A 23,345-nucleotide genomic window follows, 5' to 3' on the forward strand; every position below is an offset into this window, starting at 1 on the left:
TACAAATGCCACAAAACTGGATGGGATATCTAAAACCTAGGAAGACAGAAGGAAGATTCAAGATGATCTTGATAGGTTGGAGCACTGGGCTGAAAGCAACAGAATGACTTTCAATAGGGACAAATGCACCTAGGAAAAAGAAACCAAAAGCATTGCTACAAGGTAGGGAATACTTGGCTCAACAATACTGTAAGTGAGAAGGATCTTGAAATTGTTGTAGATCACAAGCTGAATATGAGTCAACAATGGGATGTGGCTGCAAAAAGGGCAAATGCTGTTTTAGGCTGCATGAATAGACATTTCACTTCCAAATCACATGAAGTACTGCTTCCTCTTTACTCAGCACTGGCTAGGCCTCCTTTGGAATACTGTGTTCAGTTCTGGGTATCACAGTTTAAGAAAGATGCAAAAAAGCTGGAAAGGGTTCAGAGAAGGGCAACAAGGATGATCTGCGGACTGGAAACAAAGCCCTACAAGGAGAGATTGAAAGAACTGGGCATGTTTAGCCTCAGGAAGAGTCGTATGATAGCATTCTACAGGTACTTGAAAGGCTGCCGCAACGAAGAAGACCAGAACTTCTTCTCAATCATCCCAGAGTGCAGGACATGGAATAATAGGCTCAAGTAACAGGAAGCCAAATTCCAGCTGAATATCAGGGAAAATGTCCTGACTGTTAGAATAGTACGATAATGGAACAAATTATCCTGGGAGGTTGTATGCTCTCTCACACTAGAGGCATTGAAGATGCAACTGGACAGCCATCTGAGAGGGATGATGTAACTTGGAGTCCTGGCCTTCTGGCCCCTTCCAACTCTATTATTTTGTGGTAAGAGATTAATTTGTCAATTACCTATACTGCCTTTTGCATTGACTAAAATGATGGCGGCTGCAATTCTATACACATTTATCACTGGTTGGAGAATGCTGGGATTTTAAGTGGGACCTGATGGCTTCTGGTCTCTTCCAACTCTGCAGAATAGTTGAGTTCTGTTCTAATGATTTTATGATTCTAATAAACTTTTAATTTTCAACCAGGTGGTTTTCTAAAATATAATTTACAAATGAACAAATATATGGATATTTGGGTTACTTTTGTTGAAGTCTATGCATAACTGACTTCAGTAATAGAACCGTACCTTACAGTCAGGGTACATAGTGTATATATGTTCACTGTAATAGATTTATTTAAACCTCATTTTAAAAAGTTGCAATTTTATTTTATTTTTACTTTATTCCCCCCTTTTTGCTCATTTGGGTTTTGCTTTTGAATTCCACAATAGTATGTTTTAAAAGCAGCTCAAAATAAAAGCTGCCTTGGGTGAGGAACTCCACTGCAAAGAGCAGTCACCAGTCTACGTCATGGCATTGATGAGAAAGAGGAGAAACCCTCACTGGTGACAGGGGGGATGAGAAAGAGGACTCGCCCAGCAGTGGGGGCATCAAGAGCATCTTCTCTGACCGCCCTCAAACATCTGGACTAGCAGCCTAAGGCAATAGATGGGGCTGTCCATTTGTGGGCATGTTAGAAGGCAGAAGGGGCGATGCACCACAGGTGTGGGTAGAAATCCTGCTGAGTGCGTGCCTTGGATCCAGATGTGCACCATGGCATGGATGAACACCAGGATGAGCAGCTGCATGCAGTCTGAGTATGCCGTTCCCGTTCAGCAAGGGAATTGGGACAGCTGCCTCATTGACTCAGGATACTCTGAGACCACACAGGTACACTCGCAATCTAGAACAGAAGGACACTTGTACTCGCCAAAGTAGTCCCCACGGCAGCTCTTCCCACACCTCCCTACTCTGACACACCGTCCGACTGGGGGCACTGCAGAGAGCATGTCTGCAACCATCCTCCTCAGCTCTGCAAAAGCACAATTCTGAATAGATACAACTGCTTAAAGCACACGTGGAAATTGCTGTATGGGCAGCCAAGCACAACCCTGTGCAGGGAACACCCACAAGGAGCTCCAGATACCAGTGCACAAGCAGGGGGTTTTGCAGTGCCCTGGGGCTGCTCTCCTGCTGTTGCAGCTTCTGCCTTTTTTGTTCTCTCTCCCTCCCCCCCCCCTCCGCGGGGGGGGGGGCCCCCCCCCCCCCCCCCCCCCCCCCCCCCCCCCCCCCCCCCCGTGACTGCTGTTTTCTCATTTCCCCTCCAGGGCCAGCCTTACACAGCATTCCTTTTCTCCTTCTCCTTCCATATCACAGTTTTTCTGGCTGAATTCTTCTTTACTTGTGGAATGAGCCCCATTGTTTCCCTTTGTCTTGGTAAATGGAATACAGCATTTTAAGAGCCATTTGCCCCTTGGTGCAAGACCAGGATTGCTCCAGGTGCCCAGGGCATGCAAGCGAGCAAAAGGAGAGTGCTTTCATAGCCGCTCCAGCCCTGCTCCCTTGCCTTGCCACGCATTCATTCACGCCTTCGAAACTTGAGTGCAGCCCTTCCATTTTGTTCTTGTCCCGAACTGGCCTCTGCACTGCCCCAAGGACGGTACCTTCCAGGACTCTGGTTATGCTAATTGCTTGACTCAGGACGCCCTATACTTTGCAGTGCTTGGACAAACCCGGCATTCAGCAGCCCACCCACCCACTCACTCCAAGGCAGCCTGGCTGGCCGGCCGGCCTCCCGGGACACACACAAGGCCCTGCTCTCATCCTCCTCCCTCAGCCTGGAGAAACACTCTTCTCTTCACTGCCTCCCGGGGCCAGCATGCAATGGTCGCTCCCCTTCCCGGGGATGTCTGGGAAGTCCTTCCACTACAATATCTGCCCTCACCCCCTGAAGTCGCTGGCTTTTGGTTGCTCCCGCCCTTCTCCCTTGAGCAGAGCCAGCCCTGGATGCAGGGTGGCTGTGCTCACCCCAGAGAAAGCCGGCATGCCTGCCGGGCAGCACGGACAGTTGTCCCATCTGTCAACATCCCTGCTGGCACCCTGGGATTGCTTCCTGGTGCCAGGCAGGCCCACCTCCCTGGCGATGAAGCGATTCGGGGTTGCTGCTTCCCTTCTTAAAGTGCCAGACCCATCTCGTTCTCCATCATTCTGTGGCAGAAGGAAGCATCGGCAGAGCCTTCTGTCGGCCGTCCGTTGAGATGGAGTGGGCTCCAAAACTGGTAGGTGCTTGGCCTCCTTTGTGCCTCTTTTATTTACTTTCTCTGTATTAATGGCCTGTCAGGCTTGTTTGCTGTGAGAAGTGTAAATTTGGCCTGGATGAACTATTGCTTGTGGTGCCTGGCATGCAAGAGGAGGAGACAAACACCGACTCCTAACAGCAAAAGGGGCCCAGAGAAGAAAGCATGTCTGCTTTCACGGACAGCAACAATCAACATGAGCGCTGCCTTGGCATGGGGGCAAATGGACTCCAGCACAGGAAGCTCGACTTAGGGCCTAGGAATCTGGAAGCACCGGAAAAGTGCCGGATCAGCACACGGGCAGCCATGGACTGCTGCTCATGCTTCAGCATAGCAGAAGGCAGGAAATGGAGAGAATGGATGGAGGGGCAAAGGCGGGCGGGCAAGGAGCCCACTCAGCCAGGTATGGCAGATCTTCTAAGAGGACCTCATGCCTGACTACAGCTATGCAGTTCAAGGGACAAGGTTGTTGCATTTGTTTACCAAAACTTCTCTATTTTGAGCCAAGTACCTCTGGGCATGTGCAGAGAGCCTCTCCTGGACCAGGATGAGATCAAATCCCTGCTCAGGCATGAAACCCACTGAATGAGCCTGGACTCATCAGCTTAGAACTCAAACAGCCTTTACAGAAGGTAAAGATAAACGGGTGATCTCCACCTTGCCCTACACTCCTCAGAGGACAGGAAGGATACCAACAAAATAAATGTGACCTAAGGCTTTGTTTCTCTAATTGTTCTGAAACTCAGCTCTGCCCCTAACTTTACTCCATCTTCTGTCCCACTCTTATCACCCCCATGTGTACATGGCTGTGGGCTGTGTGCACACGCTCCCATCCGCTCCAGCCATCATGGTGAATGCTTAGGGATGTTAGGAGTTGTATCCTAAAATACTGGGATGGGCACGGGATCCACACCTGTGCTTTATTCTCCATTTTCCATATCCCTGCTGCTGAGCTCAGCAACTTTGCATCTGCATTTTTAAACCATGGTAGTTTTGTAGTGTTGTGGTTTAGGTTGTGTTTTATTGTAAAATAATTGCGTGACACCTAGTGAACTTGTTTTATAAGCATCATATACATTCAAATGACAGATTAAATGAAGAAGTAACCAGCTTGTCTCTCTTTTCCCCAGATGCTCCTCTGTGTCCTTTGCCTTTCCTTCACGTTTGATGTCACCACAGAAACAAAAGGGCAAAACAAAGGAACCAAGGGAAAAAAGAGAGGGTCAGTGAAGGTCCAGGAGCAGCGCCTGCGGGCTCAGGAATCCTCCCATGACCCAGTGCTGAGAGTAAATCCGGGGGCCTCCACAGACTTCATCCTCCTAGAGGATTACGAGCAGAGCATCCATGAGATGGTGAACCAGCTGCAGAACAGCTCTGAGCCCCTGGAGAGCAAGTGCCAGGTCAACCTGAGACTCTGGATGTCCAACAAGAGGAGCTTGTCTCCTTGGGCCTACAGGTGAGACAGAGCAGAACTCCTTATCTGGGCTTTAGACACCCAGGAACACACACACTGAGTTTCCCAGGAGTCTCTCTGTATTTATTGTATTTATACTCTGCCTGTTTCCTTTCCACAAACTTGAGCTCATTTACATAATTTTCCTCCCCCTCCCCTCAGTCTTACCCTCATAACAGCCCTGTGAGGTAGGTTGGGCTAAGAGTCTGTGGCTGGCCCAAAGTCACCCAGTTGAGCACTAGCTTCATGTTATTTTCAGTGTAACGTTCAAGGAATCCATGCTTCAGAGCACAATCACCAGTCCCAATATATAGTGGTACCTCGGCTCATGAACGCCTCAGTTCACGACCAAATTGGGTCGTGAACAGAAATTTCTGAAAAATTTTGCCTTGGGTTGCGAACTCCATATTGGGTGAAGATCGCGATTGCACCCACCTTCCCCGCCTCGCTCCAAGCGCACCTGCTTCAAATTTTTGTGATTAAAAAAAATAGTTGCAGAATAGATTAACCTTATTTGCATTGAACCTTATGGGGAAATTTGACTTGGCTCATGACCAATTTGGCTCATGACCAGAGTCCTGGAATGGATTAAGTTCATGAGCCAAGGTACCACTGTAATGGAGAGTCAAAGATACCTTTGCTTATCTTTGAAACTTTCTGTTTTTACAGCATTCCAGGGCTGGCAAACATATTAAAGGCAAACAGGCATGGAGTGGGGGATACTTAACATTATTAGTCATGAAGTCACATCACCTAGAAGGCTTGCAAAGCTTGCAGTGACATTCCTCAAACGCAGCTGAGCTACCTGCAGGACATGATTTTTCCAGGGGCAAAATACAGCACTGTCATATCTCTGAAACAGAAGTGTAGCCTGGGAAAGCATCTTGACTGCCAGATTGCCAGGCCTGCTTGTAAGTTGGGCGTGTGAACATGAGAGCTTGCTTTCGCTCTGCTCTATGGTGGTTCAGGAGTGCTGGAATGCATAGGATGCTTTTCTGTCTGACCATTCCCTGGATTGTGTCCTCAGATGTACATGCTGCAGCATCCATGCCTACCATTGTTTCTCACAAGCAGCCGATTGCCTACTGTGTGAACAGACTGCATGGCCATTTGGTTTGATTTGGAAGGACTCTTCTTAGTCTTTCTTGCCACATGAGGGAACCTCTCCCAAAATCTGGACTGGTGCTAAGGGCTGAAATGGAAATAATGGGAGTGAGGCTGCGTTACAATCACAGATTCGAAAGGGAATATTCTCGAGGCCGAGGCCTGTGCTGACACCAGAGTAATCCAGGAGGTCAGTGGTGGATTTGGTGGTGGCTGCAGGTCCACCAGCCTACTCTAATCCATTCTCAAGCAGGCTGAGGCTTAGAGGAACGCAGAGTCTGAAACAGAACTGGCTCAAGCTCAGTCTTCTTTTCTTTCTTTCTCCTGTATCCTTTTGCCTCATTGCAGGTATACCTTGGAGATATTACAGATTCAGTTCATGACCACCACAATAAAGTGGGTCCCACAAATCTTTTGGTTTCTCAGTGTATATAAAAGTTAAGTTTTCACTATATTATAGTCTATCAAGTGTGCAATAGCATTATGTCTAAAAAGCAATGAGCATACCTTAACTAAAAACATTTTCTTACTAAGCATTTTCTGAGCCTTCAGCAATTCATAATCTTTTCACTGGTGCAGGGTCTTGCCTCAGTGTTGATGGTTGTTGACTGATCAGGGTGGTGGTGCTGAAGGTTGGGGCGGCCATGGTAATTTCTTAAAATAAGAAAACTGTGACGTTTGGCTCATTGATTGGCTTCCTTTCACAAAAGATTTCTGTGTAGCATACAATGCTGTTTGATAGAATTTTACGCACAGTAGAACTTCTTTCAAAATTGGAGTCAATCCACTCCAACCCTGCTGCTGCTGAATCAACTAAATATTCTAAATCCTTTGTTGTCATTTCAACAATGTTCACAGCATCTTCACCAGGAAACCATTTTCTTTGCTCATCCATAAGAAGCAACTCCTCATCCTTAGCAGTCAAAACACACATCATTTAATGAGTTTGCCATCTTATATAGGCGTGGTTTGTGGTGTCCCAAAACAATTTCACTAGTAACATCAAAGAACTCAGATCACCATAACAAATATAATGATGATGAAAAGGTTTGAAATATTGTAAGAATTACCAAAAGGAGACACAGAGATACGAAGAGAGCAAACACTGTTGGGAAAATGGCATCAATAGACTTGCTTGATGCAGGGTTGCCACAAACCTTCATGTTGTAAAAAACGCAATAAAATCTGCAAAGTGCAATAAAGCAAAGAAAAATAAAACAAGGTATGCCTCCCACCCAGCCTCTAGCTCCACAGTTCCCTTCTCCTTCATAGCTCATTCTTTCTCCCACTCTTAACCTCCAGCCTAGCTTTTTCTATCTACTTCCTTGCTGTTTTCTCCCCATTCTCAGCTTATGGATTCTTTAAACTTACCTGTTTTTCAAGAGCTCTTCTCCAGGTTTCTTTTCCCTTTCATGTGGGGAAAATTGAGTATTACTTTAGAAAACAAAACTATTTTCCCACTTGTGTAATTGCTGTATTCCGCCATAGCATAGCTCCACCTAGAGGCTATGTAGCAGAAAGTCAGGAAAGGCAAAGCCTTTTGTGTTGTGCTCAGATCTCAACTCTGTGATGAAACTGGAAGCAGATACAGCCCCACTGCATTGTGCAGAAAAGTTCCCATATACCGAATGCTCCAAGGCCCCTCTCCCTGGCATTTTGTGTCATTGGCATAAGAGGACATATGTAATGGATAAAAAACAATAATTAGATGTTCTGACCAGTAGGTCCTATGTCCTGCAGCTGATCCAGAGGTTGTGGGTCTGGTGCAGTGTAGGTCGTGCAAGAGCAGGTGCTCATAGGTTCCTATGTGTACTTAATACCATCCTGTTCTTAGGAATCAGCCACGAAGACACAGCTGCCCTAGCCAAACGCCTTGGTGGCGGAGCTGTGCGCGGGCGCTGCCGTGCCCCCCCCTTGTGGTCTTCCGATGAGCTCGCAAACATTCTGCTTGTGCCTAGCAGGCAGCTGAGCCGTGGCATTCATCTCTTAAGGGGCAGAGACAACGAGGTTCAGGAGGTTCACAAGCTTCCCGGTTCTTGGCCAGTTGTGCCAAGGTAGCAGCCAGATGGTGGCCGTGCGCCACATCATGTCCCAGTGGCTCGTGCAGTGCTCTTCCTCCGCTGGCGTCTGGCCACGCCCACTCAGTGCTCTTACGCAAAGGCTTCTGCTGCTGGGAAAGACGGTGCGGCTTCCCGGAGCACAGCTGCGATGTGCCAGCAGCGGGTGGCACCATGCTCTGGCCTGCATGTGGGAGCAGCGTCTGGCCGTAAGCGAAAAGGCGAGAAGGGGGCCACAGCTCTCGTCCTCATGTGCCATTGGCTATGCTGGCTAAGGCTGATGGGCCGTGCAGTCCAAGGGGGGCCACCCATTCCCCACACCTGCTGTAAGGGGTTCCAAGATGACCTCCAGGCAGATGCTGCTGATCCCAGGCCCAGCCTTGAGAGCAGGGGTCCCAGGGAGGGCTTGGGATCACATAGGCAACAGGCGCTCCTTCCTACCTCATTTTGTGGGGAGCAGGCGCTTGACAGCAGAGATTCGGAGAACTTGACCACTGAGCATATCCACCCCATTACATCTGCAGCCTTACCATGTGGCCTTCTGTGCATAGGCACTGCAGTCCTCAGGACAAGCCTGCCAAGTTGCTCCAAGCCCCTTCCCCCACATATGGAGGCAATGATATGTTACTCCATCAATGCCTGTTCAGGTACTTTTCTCTGTCTAGATAGCACACTTTCCTTCTTATTAGTTTGTTCTATTTTTATCTTGCTTTTTTTCCTCTTGCAAAGAACTCAAGGCAGTTTACATGACCTTCACATCTCCATTTTATCCTCACAACAACCCTGTGAGGTAGGTTAGGCTGAGACTCAGTTACTGGCCCAAAGTCACCCAGTTGGCTCCATGGCTGAGGGAGACCAGAACCCAGATCTCCCAAGTCCAGGAGGAGCACTTCGAACGGTGTTTCTGGCAAAGGTCTCCTGTGCAGACATTTCTCCCAGCCCATGTTCTCAGTCTCTCTGGGGGGATGCAGCATTCCGTGGAGGAATTATGGAAGGGGGCAATACTTCCTGCCCCCACAATCTGGGGCCTCTCCAGGCATGCCTGACCTGCCCACCTCCTCATCCTACCGGCCACCCACATGAGCATGTGTGTTCTGACGCTGGCAATTTCCCTTTCAGGATAAATCACGACGCGGCACGGATCCCGGTCGACATCCCTGAGGCGCACTGCCTATGTGCTGGATGCATCAATCCCTTCACCATGCAGGAAGACCGCACCATGGTGAGCATTCCCATCTACAGCAAAATCCCCGTGCGCCGGCTGCTGTGTGAGCCGAGCAAGCCCCCTCGGAAGAAAAGGTGCCACAAGGAGCACAAGATGGTTATGGAGAGCATTGCTGTGGGCTGCACCTGCATCTTCTGAGGACACATGACGAGCAGCGCTCCTCTTCCTGCTTCACATCCTGGTGGGCTGTTAGTACTGCTTCCGTCTTCCTACCCACCTCTTTTTGCCGATTCTGGTTTGCACCTGCTCTTTCTCCTGCTGCAGTGAGGCAAGACTGGAAGTGCCTGGCACACACAGGAAGGATCCATTTGTTCTGGCAGGGGTGTCACACCTCTTTTAACCTGAGGGCCAACCTTAGCATAAGAAAGCTTGCAGGGGCTGTACTGCACTAGTGGGTAGGCCCCAAGGCAAAGGGTTCAGGCCATAATGCAGCAGTTCACCTAAAGCTCTTATGAGCAGTGTGCCAGCCTTGCAAGAGGTATTTCTACTCTGCAGAAGGAAGGAAACCCTGCACCAAGCTGCAAAACTGCCCATGCTCAGGAGGTGGGGCTGGGGAGGGGGTGTGGCCTTCTGGAGAACCTCTGAGGGCCAGCTGGGAACCCTGGGCAGGCTGGATTTGGCCAGTGGTTGGGGTTTCAGCACCACCGCATTAAGGATATTGGGTGTCCTACTTCAGTACTTTAAGGCCCGTGCTAAAATGGATCGGTGCCCAGCAAGCCCATTGCCCCCCATTTAGCTCAACAGCACATGCCATGAATCTAGAAACCGACAGCCAGTTCCCTCCCGCTGCCAAGCGGTCTCTTTGCGAGAGTGTGCCTGTGCTCAGGTGTGCCATGAAAGAGGATTGTCCTGGTGCACGAGAGAGAAGGCTGCCCAGGGCAGGAGGAGGAAATGGCTGCGGTGCAGGAGCAGAGGACTCCAGTGAGATTCTCCTGCAGCTGGTGCTCCAGGCCACCAGCCTCGTTTCCTCAGTGCTCGGCTCACGAGCAGAGTGTCCATCCGTCTTCTGGAGCTGGTCAGTCCTACACAACAGGAGGCCAGCACCATTCCAGGAGGCCTTTCTGTTCCCTCCTCCCCATTAGCTAGCACTATGGAAGTGGGGTCTGAAATACTCTTTGCTAGGACACTTCGCTTGCATCGCTTGCTTAGGGTCTAAAGCCACGCTTTTTGGCCATGCTCCAAATGCCTTTCATGGGAGAACAGAAAGTGAGTCTGCTCTTGCCCTACTTGGCAGAGGAAGGCACCCAGCCTCTCAGTGAAAGGCTGCTTGGCAGCTTATTGCTCACTTAACAGGAAATGATCCAGAACCTGCTTTATCTTGACACCAGGCAGTCTGAGGAGTTCTTTGCTGGCAGGCCTGATAATGTGAGCCCTGGGTATCAGCAGGGAGCTTGGCTGAAGGCCAGCAGAGCAAGAAGGGTGGCCCGTGTACCAATGACTAAGTAGGCCCAGGAGGCAGTGAGAGAGGCTGAGGCAGCCCATTATGCATGTCAGCCTGGGGGTAGGGGCCATGTCCATCGGGAACCACCCTCATCAATCCCATTTTTATTTACATGGCCCCACCTGTTTGCCATTTCAAAGCAAGCAAGACCCCTCTGCACAGTGGAGATAAGAAGGGCCTCCGCCTGGTGGCAAGAGCATGTCTTTTAAGTAGAAGGCTCTGGGCACAATCACTTGGCAACTCAGAACCCCAAGTTACAAGGCCAGGAGATCCCCTGTCCAAGACCCTAGAAGAATGGCTGCCAATGAAGGCAGACAATACTGGATTCAATGCCCCATGGCGGGCAACCGCACAGGGATGAAAAACTGTGATTAAAGATGAACTGAGATGCTACCAGCTCATGGAGACAGTGCAGGAAACCAAGCAGTATAAACCTGAGGGAACAGTTTTCTAGGCCAAAGGTGGGCAACATGGTACCAGTGGGCAGTATGACTTTGGAGACTTTTCCTGGTGCCCACCAGGGTGCTCATTCCCTCTCTCCCTCCTTCTTTCTCTTTATTAAACTAGTTAGCAAGTAGGCTGCTGTTGGTGCTGAAAAATGTGTTAGTTTAAAGGAGTTTAATATGCTGGGCCTCAGACGCCACCTCCATTTTGTACTTAAGTCTTTTGGGCAGCCTCGTTGTTGTTAGTCACGAAGTCGTGTCCGACCCATCGCGACCCCATGGACAACATTCCTCCAGGCTTGGGCCGCCTACCTGTCCCTTGTAGCTTGCCTAGGATGGCAGCCATTTCGTGGTGATGCCCACAAGTTTCTAAGTGGCCAGATGTGCCTTCAGACCCCAAAGCCTGTCTATCTCTGTAGAGGGGGTGGGGTTGATGCCCCCACATCAGAGAGGATCAACTGGCAGCGCCTTTGTTTGCTTCAGTTGCTCAGCAGGGTGAAGATGCTCAAGGCTCATTGACAGACAATGGCTGGCTCTAGTTGCCTTGAAGGAAGTCATTCACTGCTTATCATCCTCAAGAAGCTGCACTGCTGTTAGATGATAAAATGAGCTCTTCAGCTGATTTTCAGCTACTTTTATGCCTTAAACCAAAGCCCATAGAATCATAGAATAGTAGAGCTGGAAGGCCATGGGGGGGGGTCCAACCCCCTGCTGTTGCAGGACACCAATTTACACATCCCATTCAGGTGGCTCTCCAGTTTTTTTTTTTTTTTGGAATGTCTCTAGTTAATACTTAACTTCTCTAAAAATCCATCCTGCTATTGATATACATAGCTTAGACTGGGGTGTGTGATTTCAGGCTTGCAGGACCTACTTTGCTTTTTACTAGAATCCCAAATGCATTAATTGGAAGCAGGCGCAAAAGACACACGTGGAATTTGAAATAGTAAGTCATGTGCACCTTAATGACCAGTTTATTATGGCAAGAGACACACTTAGGGATGGAGAACTCTGGTGCTAATAGAGGATGCAATGCAGTAATTCAGACTCTTAATGGCTGTTCCATGGTAAGAAAAATGATGAGAGAAACTGGGAAAACACAGGAAGTTTCCCCAGTACAAGATGTCTTCATCTGGACCCTCCTGTGAAATTCTGTGAATGAGGGTGGATGAGGGTATCACAAAAGCCTGGACTCAAAGCAGTGTTTCCCCCAACACTGACTTTAAACTGTTGCCATTCACAAGGTGGGTCTAATAAGGTTGGCAGTTTTGGTTCTTTTTGCTGTTAAATGTCATTTGCCTTCTAAACTTCCCTGTGCTTCCACTGAGGAATTTGAGGAAGATGTCTTTATATTTAAACCATCAGATCCCTCTTTTAGAAGCCTTGTCCCTGCAGGCCAATATATATAGAAATGTTTATCAACAGAACTCCATTTGCAGAAAGAGATGAATCAAAGCTTATTCATACCCGTTTTTGCTACATAGACAGACAGCAGTATAAAGCTGCAGGTAAAGATTTCCAAAGTTTCTTAACAACTTCTGTTTCTGCAAGAGGCATGGATTATGGATGTAAAATGTTATGAACTGGTTAATTTAAGCCCTGTGTTAGTTTTGCTTTTATGGCTAGTAATAAGAAAAAGGCTCAGAATGGGCTCATCACTTTAATTTCTAGTGAACTGACAACTACACCCCAATCTTTATATTCCTCTGACACTTTCAGGGTTTTTAAATTCTTATCTTCAGTGTTGTGACATTTTGTATCAGTGTCTGCATTCCCCCCAGGGTCCAAGAACTGGGGGAACAGCATATAAAGAAATCTGGATAAAATGTGATCTGGCATCTGTGTCATGATCCTGCTATATTTATTGCTGGTAATTTTAATGACAGTTGGATGGGAAGACTGGTTATTTGTAGGAAATAGTCCTCAAACTGAGGATTTGTTTCCTCGGTCACAAACAGCTTTGCAGGATTCAGTTATAAAGAAACCTGCTTTAAACTGTTCATTAAACATCAGTGGATGATTAGCAAGTTAGTACACCTTGGATTTAAGATGCTCTTGGGGAATGCTGTCCTGCGGGTGGCATATAGTACTGAATTGGTAGGATGGGCAAATGCTATTACATTGAAATTATCCGAATTCATTTTGAGGTCATTCTTGAGACTACCATCTGATACCAGTATTGCCATAAATGGATTGGAAGGTAGGGATTCTCCCCCCCCCCCCGCCCGCCCCGTACTGTCCTGTACAGGTTTTATTTTCAACTGGCTGAAATTGCAGCACATGCTAGCGGCCCTATCCAGAGCAGTGGATTCCCCACCTCCCAGACCCTGGAACCTCCCACCCACAAAGTCCCCATCTTACCAGGACCCAATTTCAGTTGGTTGGCCCTCATCCAGCCACCACTGCATCCAAAGACCACTCCAGGTTGTGCATGGTCATACCCGAGTCAGATGTAACCCAGAAATAGAGCTGAGCGTCATCTGCATACTGCTGACACCTTGCCCCAAACCCCCCAGTGACAAGATTGTGCCCGGTGGCCCTCCACAGCACAACTGAAAGGGGGCCGAGTCACAATTCCTTGTGTCACTGTCTGGGACTGATCCTACAGTCAGGAATGAAACCTCTTCAGTACAAGTCCCCTCAATCCAACCTCAAGGAGCTGGTGGAGGGAAACACCATGGCCAGTGGTTTGAAAGACAGCCGAGAGATCAAGGAGAAGCAACAAGCACACTCTGGCATCCCTCTCCAGGCAGACCAAGCCCTTTTCTACCCCAAAACCTGGCCTGGAGCAAGGCTGGAATGGGTGCAGGTACCCCATAGCCCTTCCCCAAGCCCGTGCAGTTGCAGTTGCTGCCACTGACTTCTCAGACACTTTGTCCAATAAAGGGGGTAGCTGTGACTAGGGGGTAGCTATTCTGGGCCAAGGGAGGGCACTTTCAGGAGGGGCTGCACAAAGGTGACACCCCTGAGTGTGGATCAATTCCTGATGGCCACCTGGCTGCTCTCCTAGAACTGCAAACCACTGTATTGCAAATGAAGTTAAAGAGGAGTGGTGTTTTCAAACTGTTCCTCATTTTCCTAGTCTGTTAAATCTAATTATGGCCCATCAGACTTCTTGAATTATCTGCTGGTTTCCCCAGGAAAAAAAACTGTTTTCAGAGTATGCCTACAGAGTGCCTGAAGGGGGAAAATGCTGAAATATCAGTAAATTGCTGGATATGTTTTGTGACCAGAAAGAGGTAGCAGACATTGTCCATTATGTAGTGAATTGTTATCTGTTATTACCTCCCAAGGGACAGATTTCTGGAAGAGATAGTTGAAAAAGTTCTTTTTTTGAATAGTAGGATGAAGATTAGTTATTTATTGAGAGATAAATAACTACATTACATATATTGTCTCTCTGTTTGCACTTACAGGTCAATGGATGAGATACAAATATATTACACATGATGGAGCTGAATGTGTTCAGGATTATTTACCCTAAAACATAGATTTCAATCAGAATATGTTTTATGTTTGTGATAACCATTAATTTTTAGCAAATAAATCCAATTAACTGACACTCAGAATTAAAAATAACTGGGAGTCTTGCAGCACCGTTCATAAATTCATTATAACATGGGCTTTCCAAGGCCGCAGGCCACTTCATCAGATTGAATGGACTGCAGTTCACAAAAGCTTGTGCTATAATTAATTTGTTAGTTGTTAAGGTGCCACAGGACTCTTTGCTGCTTTTACTGCAACAGACAAACAGTTACCCTCTGGAAAGGGTTACTCAGAGAAAGCTGAGCCCAGGAATTGTTCTGAGAACAGAATGGAGTTCATGTCCTTCCACACATTTTCTTGTTTCCATGGTTAAGCTACTGGAAGTGAGGAATCTTCACTGATCTGTTTTAATATCACTCAGATCTACTAGATTATGATCCACCTTCTGCCCATCCCTGCCTTAATACAAGCGAAGAGGCAGAGCAGGCATTACTTTAAAACTGAATCTAGCAGCTATCATGTTTTTCCATTCTTTCTCTTGAGTAGGTGCAAGGGGGGTGCTGATCAGGACCAGAGCCCCACCACAATGATGGGCTGGGGTGTCTTCTAGACCTGGATCCGAACTCCTGTACCTATGTGAGAATGATGTTTTGAAAAAAAGACATAACTGCTAGATATGGATTTAAAGTCATGTGTGTTTTGGGCCTGAGACTAGCCCTTTCTCCAGCAACCAGAACATAACTGTGGGAGCCTCACCATTACATTACCTGTGCGGCCAAGTGAAGCATGCCCTTGTTTACCGTAAAAAGGAATTTCAGGTGAGCACAGCTTGATTAGTAGCAGGAAAAACAGCACACGGGCCCCATCCCCGATTCTAAATCCATTTCAGGACTGACAGCATGAGCTTGCTGAAATGAGCTGCATCTAGTGCCAGGTCAGGAAAGAGCTCAAGCGTATATACAGCCACTTGTCCTGTCTCAGAGGCAACCTTTTAACATACTCCATGATGGAGGGAAGCAGCTCTAGTCTACATAAACCAGGAAAAGGCTACCACCAACATGTTATATAAAGTGAGCCAGCATTAGATCAGTCATTAGTTGCAGAGGGTCGAAATGATCAGGTGGTAAAGCAGCGTCACATACATGTAGGCAGGTAGAAGTAGATAGGATGTTATACCTGAGCCTTAGCCAGTACTTGAAGACCCTGCTCAGGGCAACTCGGTTGGTCAACATTAGAGGCTGTTCAATGGGTTTTGGTAATAAAACAAAGAAACATTGTTTAGGAAGTGAGAAAAAAACAAAGGCTTTGCAAAGGCTTTCACACCAGAGGCACAATCCCACTCCAAAAGGGTCATTTCCTTCCACAAGGAGGCTGAGCACAAGGTTAAAGTCCAGCACAAGGTGAGTCAGGAGGTGCAGCTCTTGTAGAGGTAAGAGGGGTCCATGCTTGGTACACCAGGTGTGGCTCACCAAGCCATGTGCAGCGGCACTGCATGGGTACAGCACAGTGGAGATGGCGCACTTTGCCTACAGAGGAAAACCAGCTGGATGTAGTTCAAGATCAGCCAGCTTAGGTCCCTTTCAAGGTGGCCTCTGAAGTCTTACTAGGTGGGTACCCACAAAGCTTAGTTCAGACTCTTGGAAACAAAGAGGCACTGGGGTTGGTAGGCTGCACTTACCGGAGAAAATAGGCATATGAGGGATGCATGTAACAGCAAGTCTTCAGCTTACCTCCTTGCTAAAACTCCAGCATAATCCCCCCAACCCTGCATGCAAGAAAGGAAAGGCTCGTGGAAGGATTTCTGCAGCAGTGCTTGCTAGATTCACAGCTCAGTTTTCACTTTGTGCATCAGGTCCTTCTGGTCAACTTTTTCTAGCTCGTGATACCAGACGTTGTAGGCTAAGAGGGCCACGTTTTTGGCAGCAACAGCAGCCATTTCCATGGAGCTGGCTACCCACTCCATGCTGTTGAGGTAGTAGAGGTTGTTGTGGAGAATAATGGGTGGAAGGGTCTTGGCAGACTCATAGTCAGGATATGCCTGCCATTCTGTCACCTGGACAGAGTAGTAAGAACGGAACAGAGCCTTCAACTCCTGCTTCTCCAGGGGATGCCGGGAGTGAACTCGCCACACGGCAGCCTCTTGTGGCTGCTTTCGCCTGAAGGTGCTGGATATATTGACAGGGCAAATATTATCCATGGAATCGAAGAAAAGGGCAGGAGAATCCGTGGTGAAGATACTGGCAAAAGGGAAGAGCTTGGGATCCAGGAAGCCAAAATAAGAAGAATTGAGATAGCCGTGGACGATGGAAGTGACTGTGCTGTGAAAGGTGCCTGGGAACTCTGGAATGGGAGGGTCAAAGTTCTGGAAAGTGATGTTGTTCTTGCTGTCATGCAGTTGAGTTGCAATGACCACTATGTCATAGAAACTAGACCCTTCGCCTTCCTCATCCTCGTAGTGCACCTGGTAAAAGGTTTTTCCTTCTGGAAAGAGGAGAGCGAGAAAGAGAACAATAACTCAGACAACACCATCACATCTGGCTGAAAGTTTTCAGAACAAAATGGGCGAGACTTAGAGGTGGGAGAGCTTCCCCAAGAACTAATACTGCCAAGACTATATGGCTTTCTGTGCTTTTCAGCTAATCCCATACCCTTGCAGCTTCCCCACCTGTGATTAGCTAGGTCAGCCACACCAAGGTAATTCAAATCCTGTACAGAAAGATACTAATTAAAGGGCGTAAAAGAGCTTTCCTTGCTGGCAGAAGAAAGCGGATGGAGGCAAGATGAGCAAAAATGTCATGTTGTGTGAGCACAGACAGCAAGACCAAAACTATTAGAGAAGAATTGTCATCTAGAAAGAAATGAAGCCTGGAAATCTACATCTGTTGACACTACAACCTTGGGTATACTTTCAGACAGGATGTTAACATTGTACGCTGTACTCAAGAAGCTACAGGATACAAAAGAGCTCAGGAGACAACTGGCTTCAGATTCTAAAACTGAATGGCATGAAATAAAAGCACATGGATGCAGCAGTGTAAGAATGGTGGATTTCAGAGAAAGAGATGCATTGTCTACATAATTAGCAGACTGAAAGAAATATCTAGGAACAAATGCAGAGTGGAAGGAAAGGTGGAAACTGCATTGTGCTGTCCAGCACTTAAAAATATCTGTTCATAAGCATCCCTACTGTGAAGGAGTGCTTAAGATTTTTTTAAATTGAGAATTTGAACACCACAACGGTCTAGCTACCCAAGCAAAGAGGGTATTTTTGTTTGGGTAATTACATCAACCACCCCATGCAAAATATTCAGCCTGTCACACTTGTACAGCCACATTTACATAAAGGAATCACAACAGCAACAGGCACACTACCTAGGCTGGGTGAGGGCAAGTCTCACATTTTCCCAGGTAAAAGGGCTCAGGAAACATGATGTCCCTGCAGCGGAAGAGTAACCTCGAGGACAGATGTCTGTGTGCAACAAATGTGCATTTATTCCTTGTTTCTTGTGCAAGTGATCATCTGGAGGACCCTGAGACCTCTGAACAGGAGAGAAGCCCTGGGAGCTTTTCTCATGTCTGAACTTTGTGCAGATCCTGCAGTCATATTCTGGTCGCTTCTTTGCAAGTATTTGCAAGCTACGGGGAGGGAAATACAATGTCAAAGCAGCTTTTCAGGATAGTCCTTGCTCTGTACAGCCAGTGGCACTGCTCCCGTAAGAGAGGTGCAGCTCAGTCTGGAAATTGTCCCATTTTTGCCCCTACTGACTTTTGGAAGCCATGCCCTGGCTTCCTTCTTGTCCCTCTTTGCAAATTCTGATTCTTGGCTGCTGTGTTACCTTCTTCCTAGGTATAGCACAGTATCCAAAAACACTCATTTCAAGCATAATCTGGTGTGTGTTTAGATAGAAACAAAAGTCTTACAGATCCCAGCATTCCCTAGCCTGGCTGCAGAATAGCAGGAATTGTAGGACTTCTTTTCTGGCCAAACATGCATAGGACTGTGCCTTTAACGTATAAAACATCTCTAGAAAAGTAACACCATCCACCATGTTCTGAGATCCCAGGTCAAGCACACGTGACACTAATTATGTGGATATAATTAACATGGATTTTTCCCTAATTAGGTAAATAAGGGTAGGGTAGGCAACTTGTGTCCCTATGACTGCTTGGGTCTACGAATCCCATCATCTCGTGCTACAAATTGCTCATCCCTGATGTGGGCAGAAGCTGAGGGGATGCTGGCATGCTTCTGGATCATGGAGCTTTCTCACCTCTCATGATCCCGACCAAAAAAAAAGAGTCTCCAGCACTGCAGCATTTTCTTGTTAAAGGAAGATCCCATCAGAACAGATGAGTTAAAATCCCCTAACCTCTAGGGTGGCTCAGGCTTCCATTTTCCTGCTATTTCACAGTTAACTTCAGGTTTATTTTGGCACCAAGATACAGCTTCTTTCTAAAATGTCACAGTTTCCAACCCCAGTAGAAGAGGAAAGGTACGGCTTGAAATGGCTCACCTGAACTGTGTAGGGAGATGGCTGTCACAGTGGCCTGGACTACGTTGGCTTTCGTTAGCTTCAGCAAACCAGAGCACACCAGCTTGTTGCCGCCTTCCACAGCCCACATGTTGCCCTGTGCCCCTGCTAGCGACATGGCCCCTATGGAGAGAAATACAGAGGGTGTCAAAAGAAGAAGCTGGCTAAAGCCATATAATGCAAGCCCTTGTTCTGGCCCACTGGTCTGGCCAATGGCCAACTGGAAGAGGACCCTTTGGCCTTCCCGACTAGATGCCCTCCTGGAGCAAGAGGACTGGGTCAACACTCACCTGCAAATGCAGGCACCAGCACTGACTGGCCATAGCTAGCCCGGAGAACAGCCACAATGACATCGTCAATGAAGCGCTGCGTCACGCCCACCTCCAGCAAGGACTCTGCCACAGAGCGCTGAGTCATGTTGACAAAGGCATCACCGCCCAGGGAATGCAAAAGCTCCTCAAGGCGAGAAAATGCATAGCCGTGGGCCTGGTATTTGTAGATCCTGCAAGACATAAAAAGGGGAAAAGATCTGGAGGTCTCTTCCAGGAGTCCTCCAATGTGTTGCTCTGTATCCCTCCCCCCAGGTCCAAGACTGGAGGAAGAAGAAGACTGTCCTGTTTCCATCGCAGTCCTCTGGAAGCCCCAGAGAAGAATTGGTCTCCTTGATACGTACCTCATAAACTTCTCCATTACCTCTTCCACCCACATTTGTAGGCGCAGAAAGCTCATGCCGTAGTGCCACCAGAGCCGAAAGAGGTTCAGCAGATACCAGTCAGTCTCCTCTAGGACAAACTGCTCCCCACTGAAGATGGCAGTCTTGCCTGCCACTTCGCGACGGTGCTTCAGTCCTATACATAGGGACAACACAGCAGAAGAACCAAATGCTACTTTCTGTCCTGCTTACTATCATGGGCCCTGGGCTATTGGCCCTTCCACTTTATAATGTTAGGCATTTTCCGACTACATGAAAGCCAATCAAGCTCTCTGCCCAGACAATTGCAGATGCGGGATAGATAAGACTTTCCTCAGTGATAAGGGCAGCTTTGCTGGATCAGACCAAACATCTGTTCATGACAGGTGGCCAACCAAATGCTTATGGGAGGCCATAAGCAAGACTGGAGCACAAGAGCACCCTCTTACTCATGTTCCCAAGCAACTGGTGTGCAAAGGCCTACAAGCTCTGATACTGAAGCTATAACTGTCTTGACTATTAGCACCGACAGGTTCATCCTACCAAGAAACGGGCATCTTATGGGTTTCGCTGAGATCACATCAGCAGGGACCAGGCTGTTCTTCAGGCATACTGACAGCCCTGTCCCCACTCACACACAGACGAATAGGGTTATAAGGGGTCTGAAAGGCCATCAAATTCCACTTTCTACCTCAAGGCATTTTTCACAGCCAAACACCCTTGGCACATTAGCCTAGATCATAGCTCCATCATATACAGTATACAAACAGCAAATTCTGAGTGTCTATCCTAATATAGCTGAAATAGGACCATCCATGCACAAGAGGGAGGTATCAGCAAGCCTGGTACAACCCCCAAATTTGCAACAACACCAATAAATAAATAAATGGCTCTAAGGGGTGGGGGATGCAATCCAAAAACAGTTCAGGGAGGAATTAGTATGCTCAGTGGGCACTCAATCCCGGCTAAATGTTGCAAGGAGAAAACCAGAAAATGTAGGAGGGGGAAAGGAATGGAGTACCCTAGGGAAGGGCGTGGATGGCTAAGAAAAGATTTCCACACTGCAACTCTGTTGTTGAAGGCTCCATTTATTACAGAACATTTATGACACCTGATCACACCCACGCAGCATGCCCAAGTGACGCAGCAACTAGGACCAAGGTCTCCCACATCATACCCCCTCCTAGGAAATGGAAGCAGTACCTTTATTTATTTATTACATTCACATCCCACCTTTTTTACCTCTTGCAAGGAACTCAGGGCGGCTCATACAGGTCTCTTCCTTTACACTTTATCCTTACAACAGCCCTGAGAGATATTAAGCTGAAAGTCAGTGACTGACCAGAAGACATCCAGTGAGCCTCATGGCCAAATGAAGAGTAGAACTCAGAGTTCCAACACTCTAACCACTATACCATACTCCTACATGAAAACCCAGCCTGAATAGAACTGTTTCCAGCGCGTCGATCACGCCGACACTCACCCAGCAGTTTAACGAAGTCCTGCATGTGCAAGTTGAGGGAGTGGATGGAAGCCCCACCGCTCTCATACTGCTGCTTGTTGACTGTGACTGTGGCCAGGCGACCCCCCACTGCGTCCTTTTCATACACGTCCAGCTGTACCTGAGGCCCAAAATGCTGCTGCAGGAAGTGGGCCACGGACGAGCCACCGATCCCAGCTCCCACCACAGCTGCAAAGGCAAAACGAAAGAAGGTGGGTAGAATACAGGGCAAGTATCAGCTCATTTCTGACCATTCAACTTATTCCCTAAAGACACGGGGGCTGCTCAATACGCTTGCACAGCAGGGATTTGCAAATGACTCCTTGCTCAGTGGTGAAAATGCCAGAATATTAATAGAAATATTTTCCAGCTCAGTCGATCTGATGCTTTTAGTATTTCCTTTGCAAAATGGAAGCGTTGGCCTGAACCTCCCAACATGGTTGTGTTAATAAGATGGTATTATTTCTTATAGCTGTTTTATGATTTTAGTAACTGTTTCATGTATTCCATCATTTTATTTTGTTTGAGGCTTTGGGATTGTTCTTTTAATGAAAACTGGTATTGAAATATTCCGCAATAAATAAAAGAAATCAACAAAATTACTATAAGACAAAGCAGCCAAAGAACTTCTGTTGAAAGGTAGGGATGTGAAGTCCTGGATTGGGGGTGGGGGGCAGAACAACAAAACAAAAAATGGGGAGTGGTGAGATTTTTGGAAAATCTGTAAAAACAAGAAGTTGAAGAAGTTATTTCCCTGACTTTTTCCAGGCTTTAACCTTATTTACCTCTCTACATATCTCTACTGAAGTCCACAGAAATCTTCGAACTAAACCTCTGAATATGGTTAAATTGTCTGGTCTGTCTTCCAGGGCTTCAATTCTATGCCAAATATGCCCTTAAATACTTTACATGAGAAACTGGTACCCACAAGCATGCAGAGCAGGGTGAGACCAGACACAGGAAAGAAGCAAATACAGGGGGAAAAATCGGATTTGCCTGATTCCAAAACAGTAGCTAGAACATCTTGGAGCAAGGACAGCGAAGTACTACAGCAACTGCAAGAGCAGACCATTTGTTGTGATCTCAATGGGCCTGTACTTATTTCACCAACAATAAATGGTTATCAACGAGGGCAGGGATAGGTTTCCTGGCTACAAAGCAGAGCAGAAGAAGAGCAAGGACTTACAACTAAAGTGGTGTCCAAAAGTCAAGCGGAAGCAGTATGTGGGTCACAATAATAAGCAGAGCACACATGAAATCCAGAATCTAATCAGTGCAGTTACTGATCGTCTGCCACTGGGTAGTTTAAATATGTAATAAAAGGAACCAGTCAGTATGGGTGGGTGCTGTCATTAACAGTGATGAATAGGCACAGCAAGAACTATAGTACAAATGCACACCTGAAGAGAGAGAATTCCAACAATCTACTGAAAACAAATTCCGCACCATGCATATCACCCAAGTCATTACAACAACAACAAATTCAATTGGAGACAACAGCATGAAATTGCTGAATTGGAACTTGTTACCAAGCTTGACTTCAACAGGTTTCAGGAAGAGCTAACTTGCTGCAGAACGAAATTACCCTTTCCTTACCTATTCATATATTATGGAATGCATTATTGCCAGCTGCTGCTAGGCAGGAGGGAGTGGGTACAGCAGCGGTGAATTCCATTTTGGAGCTCTCCAGGGAGGCATGTCGGTGGTGCATAGGTCTGAAGGCAAAAAGGGCACCCCCAATGTGCCCCCCAGCATATTTTACTTTAAAACTCTCGCTGCTAGTAGCAAAGCCTTTAGAAAGGGATCTCAGCCTTTCAGAATAGGGAAAAACACATAAAGATCAGGTAACCACAGTATCAGTTGGTGTGACATGGGGACCCCATGTGGGGCCAGGCTGGGACCCCCCTCCCCCACAGCCCTGAGGTTCTGCAGCCTGGGGTACAGAAAAGCTGCCACCAGGTGTCTCTATTAATGAGCACAATAGCGGAGCTCCCACAATGCGTGCCAGCTTTGCTATTGTGTTCGTAGATAAAGACACGAATAGGACGGGACAGTTTTTGTAAGAGCACATAATGCTCACACACAAGCATCTAGCGTTTTCTCGATAACTAGGCTTTGTATTCATTTTAGTTTTCAAAAGGCAGCCCAGAAAAAGAATTAAAGCACATACCGGAGGGTGCCTGGTTAGGAGGCAGGCGCTAGTAATAAATACAGAAGCAGCACTAATACCTAGCCGACTGCATCCCTCGGAAGGTCAGGTTGCCCCCCCCCCCCCCCCCCCCCCCCC

General features: G+C 47.4%; 2 protein-coding genes across 3 annotated transcripts in view; one reads left to right on the forward strand and one right to left on the reverse strand.

The window, feature by feature from the left end:
- The first annotated feature begins 3,086 nt into the window (after positions 1–3,086).
- IL17B (interleukin 17B) lies at positions 3,087–9,102 on the forward strand. The gene is made up of 3 exons (XM_044454656.1): positions 3,087–3,107; positions 4,256–4,581; positions 8,859–9,102. Exons 1-3 carry the CDS (start codon positions 3,087–3,089, stop codon positions 9,100–9,102), a joined length of 591 nt encoding a protein of 196 aa, XP_044310591.1.
- Positions 9,103–14,189: 5,087 nt separating this feature from the next.
- The window catches only part of PCYOX1L (prenylcysteine oxidase 1 like), a 10,270-nt gene continuing 1,114 nt past the window's right edge, over positions 14,190–23,345 (reverse strand). Inside the window, exons 2-6 of one of the 2 annotated variants that reach the window (XM_044454551.1) lie at positions 21,041–21,247; positions 19,540–19,714; positions 19,157–19,368; positions 18,849–18,989; positions 14,190–16,815 (exon numbers count right to left, since the gene is read on the reverse strand). In XM_044454551.1, the coding sequence (XP_044310486.1) occupies positions 16,157–16,815; positions 18,849–18,989; positions 19,157–19,368; positions 19,540–19,714; positions 21,041–21,247 (1,394 nt within the window). In that variant the 3' untranslated portion in view covers positions 14,190–16,156. Of the gene's footprint in view, positions 16,816–18,848; positions 18,990–19,156; positions 19,715–21,040; positions 21,248–23,345 lie in introns of both variants that reach the window. The other variant, XM_044454550.1, reaches the window with a different exon arrangement.

This window comes from Varanus komodoensis, unplaced genomic scaffold (assembly GCF_004798865.1).
Source record: "Varanus komodoensis strain SLA01 unplaced genomic scaffold, ASM479886v1 scaffold7_3, whole genome shotgun sequence".
Classification (NCBI taxonomy): Eukaryota; Metazoa; Chordata; class Lepidosauria; order Squamata; family Varanidae; genus Varanus; species Varanus komodoensis.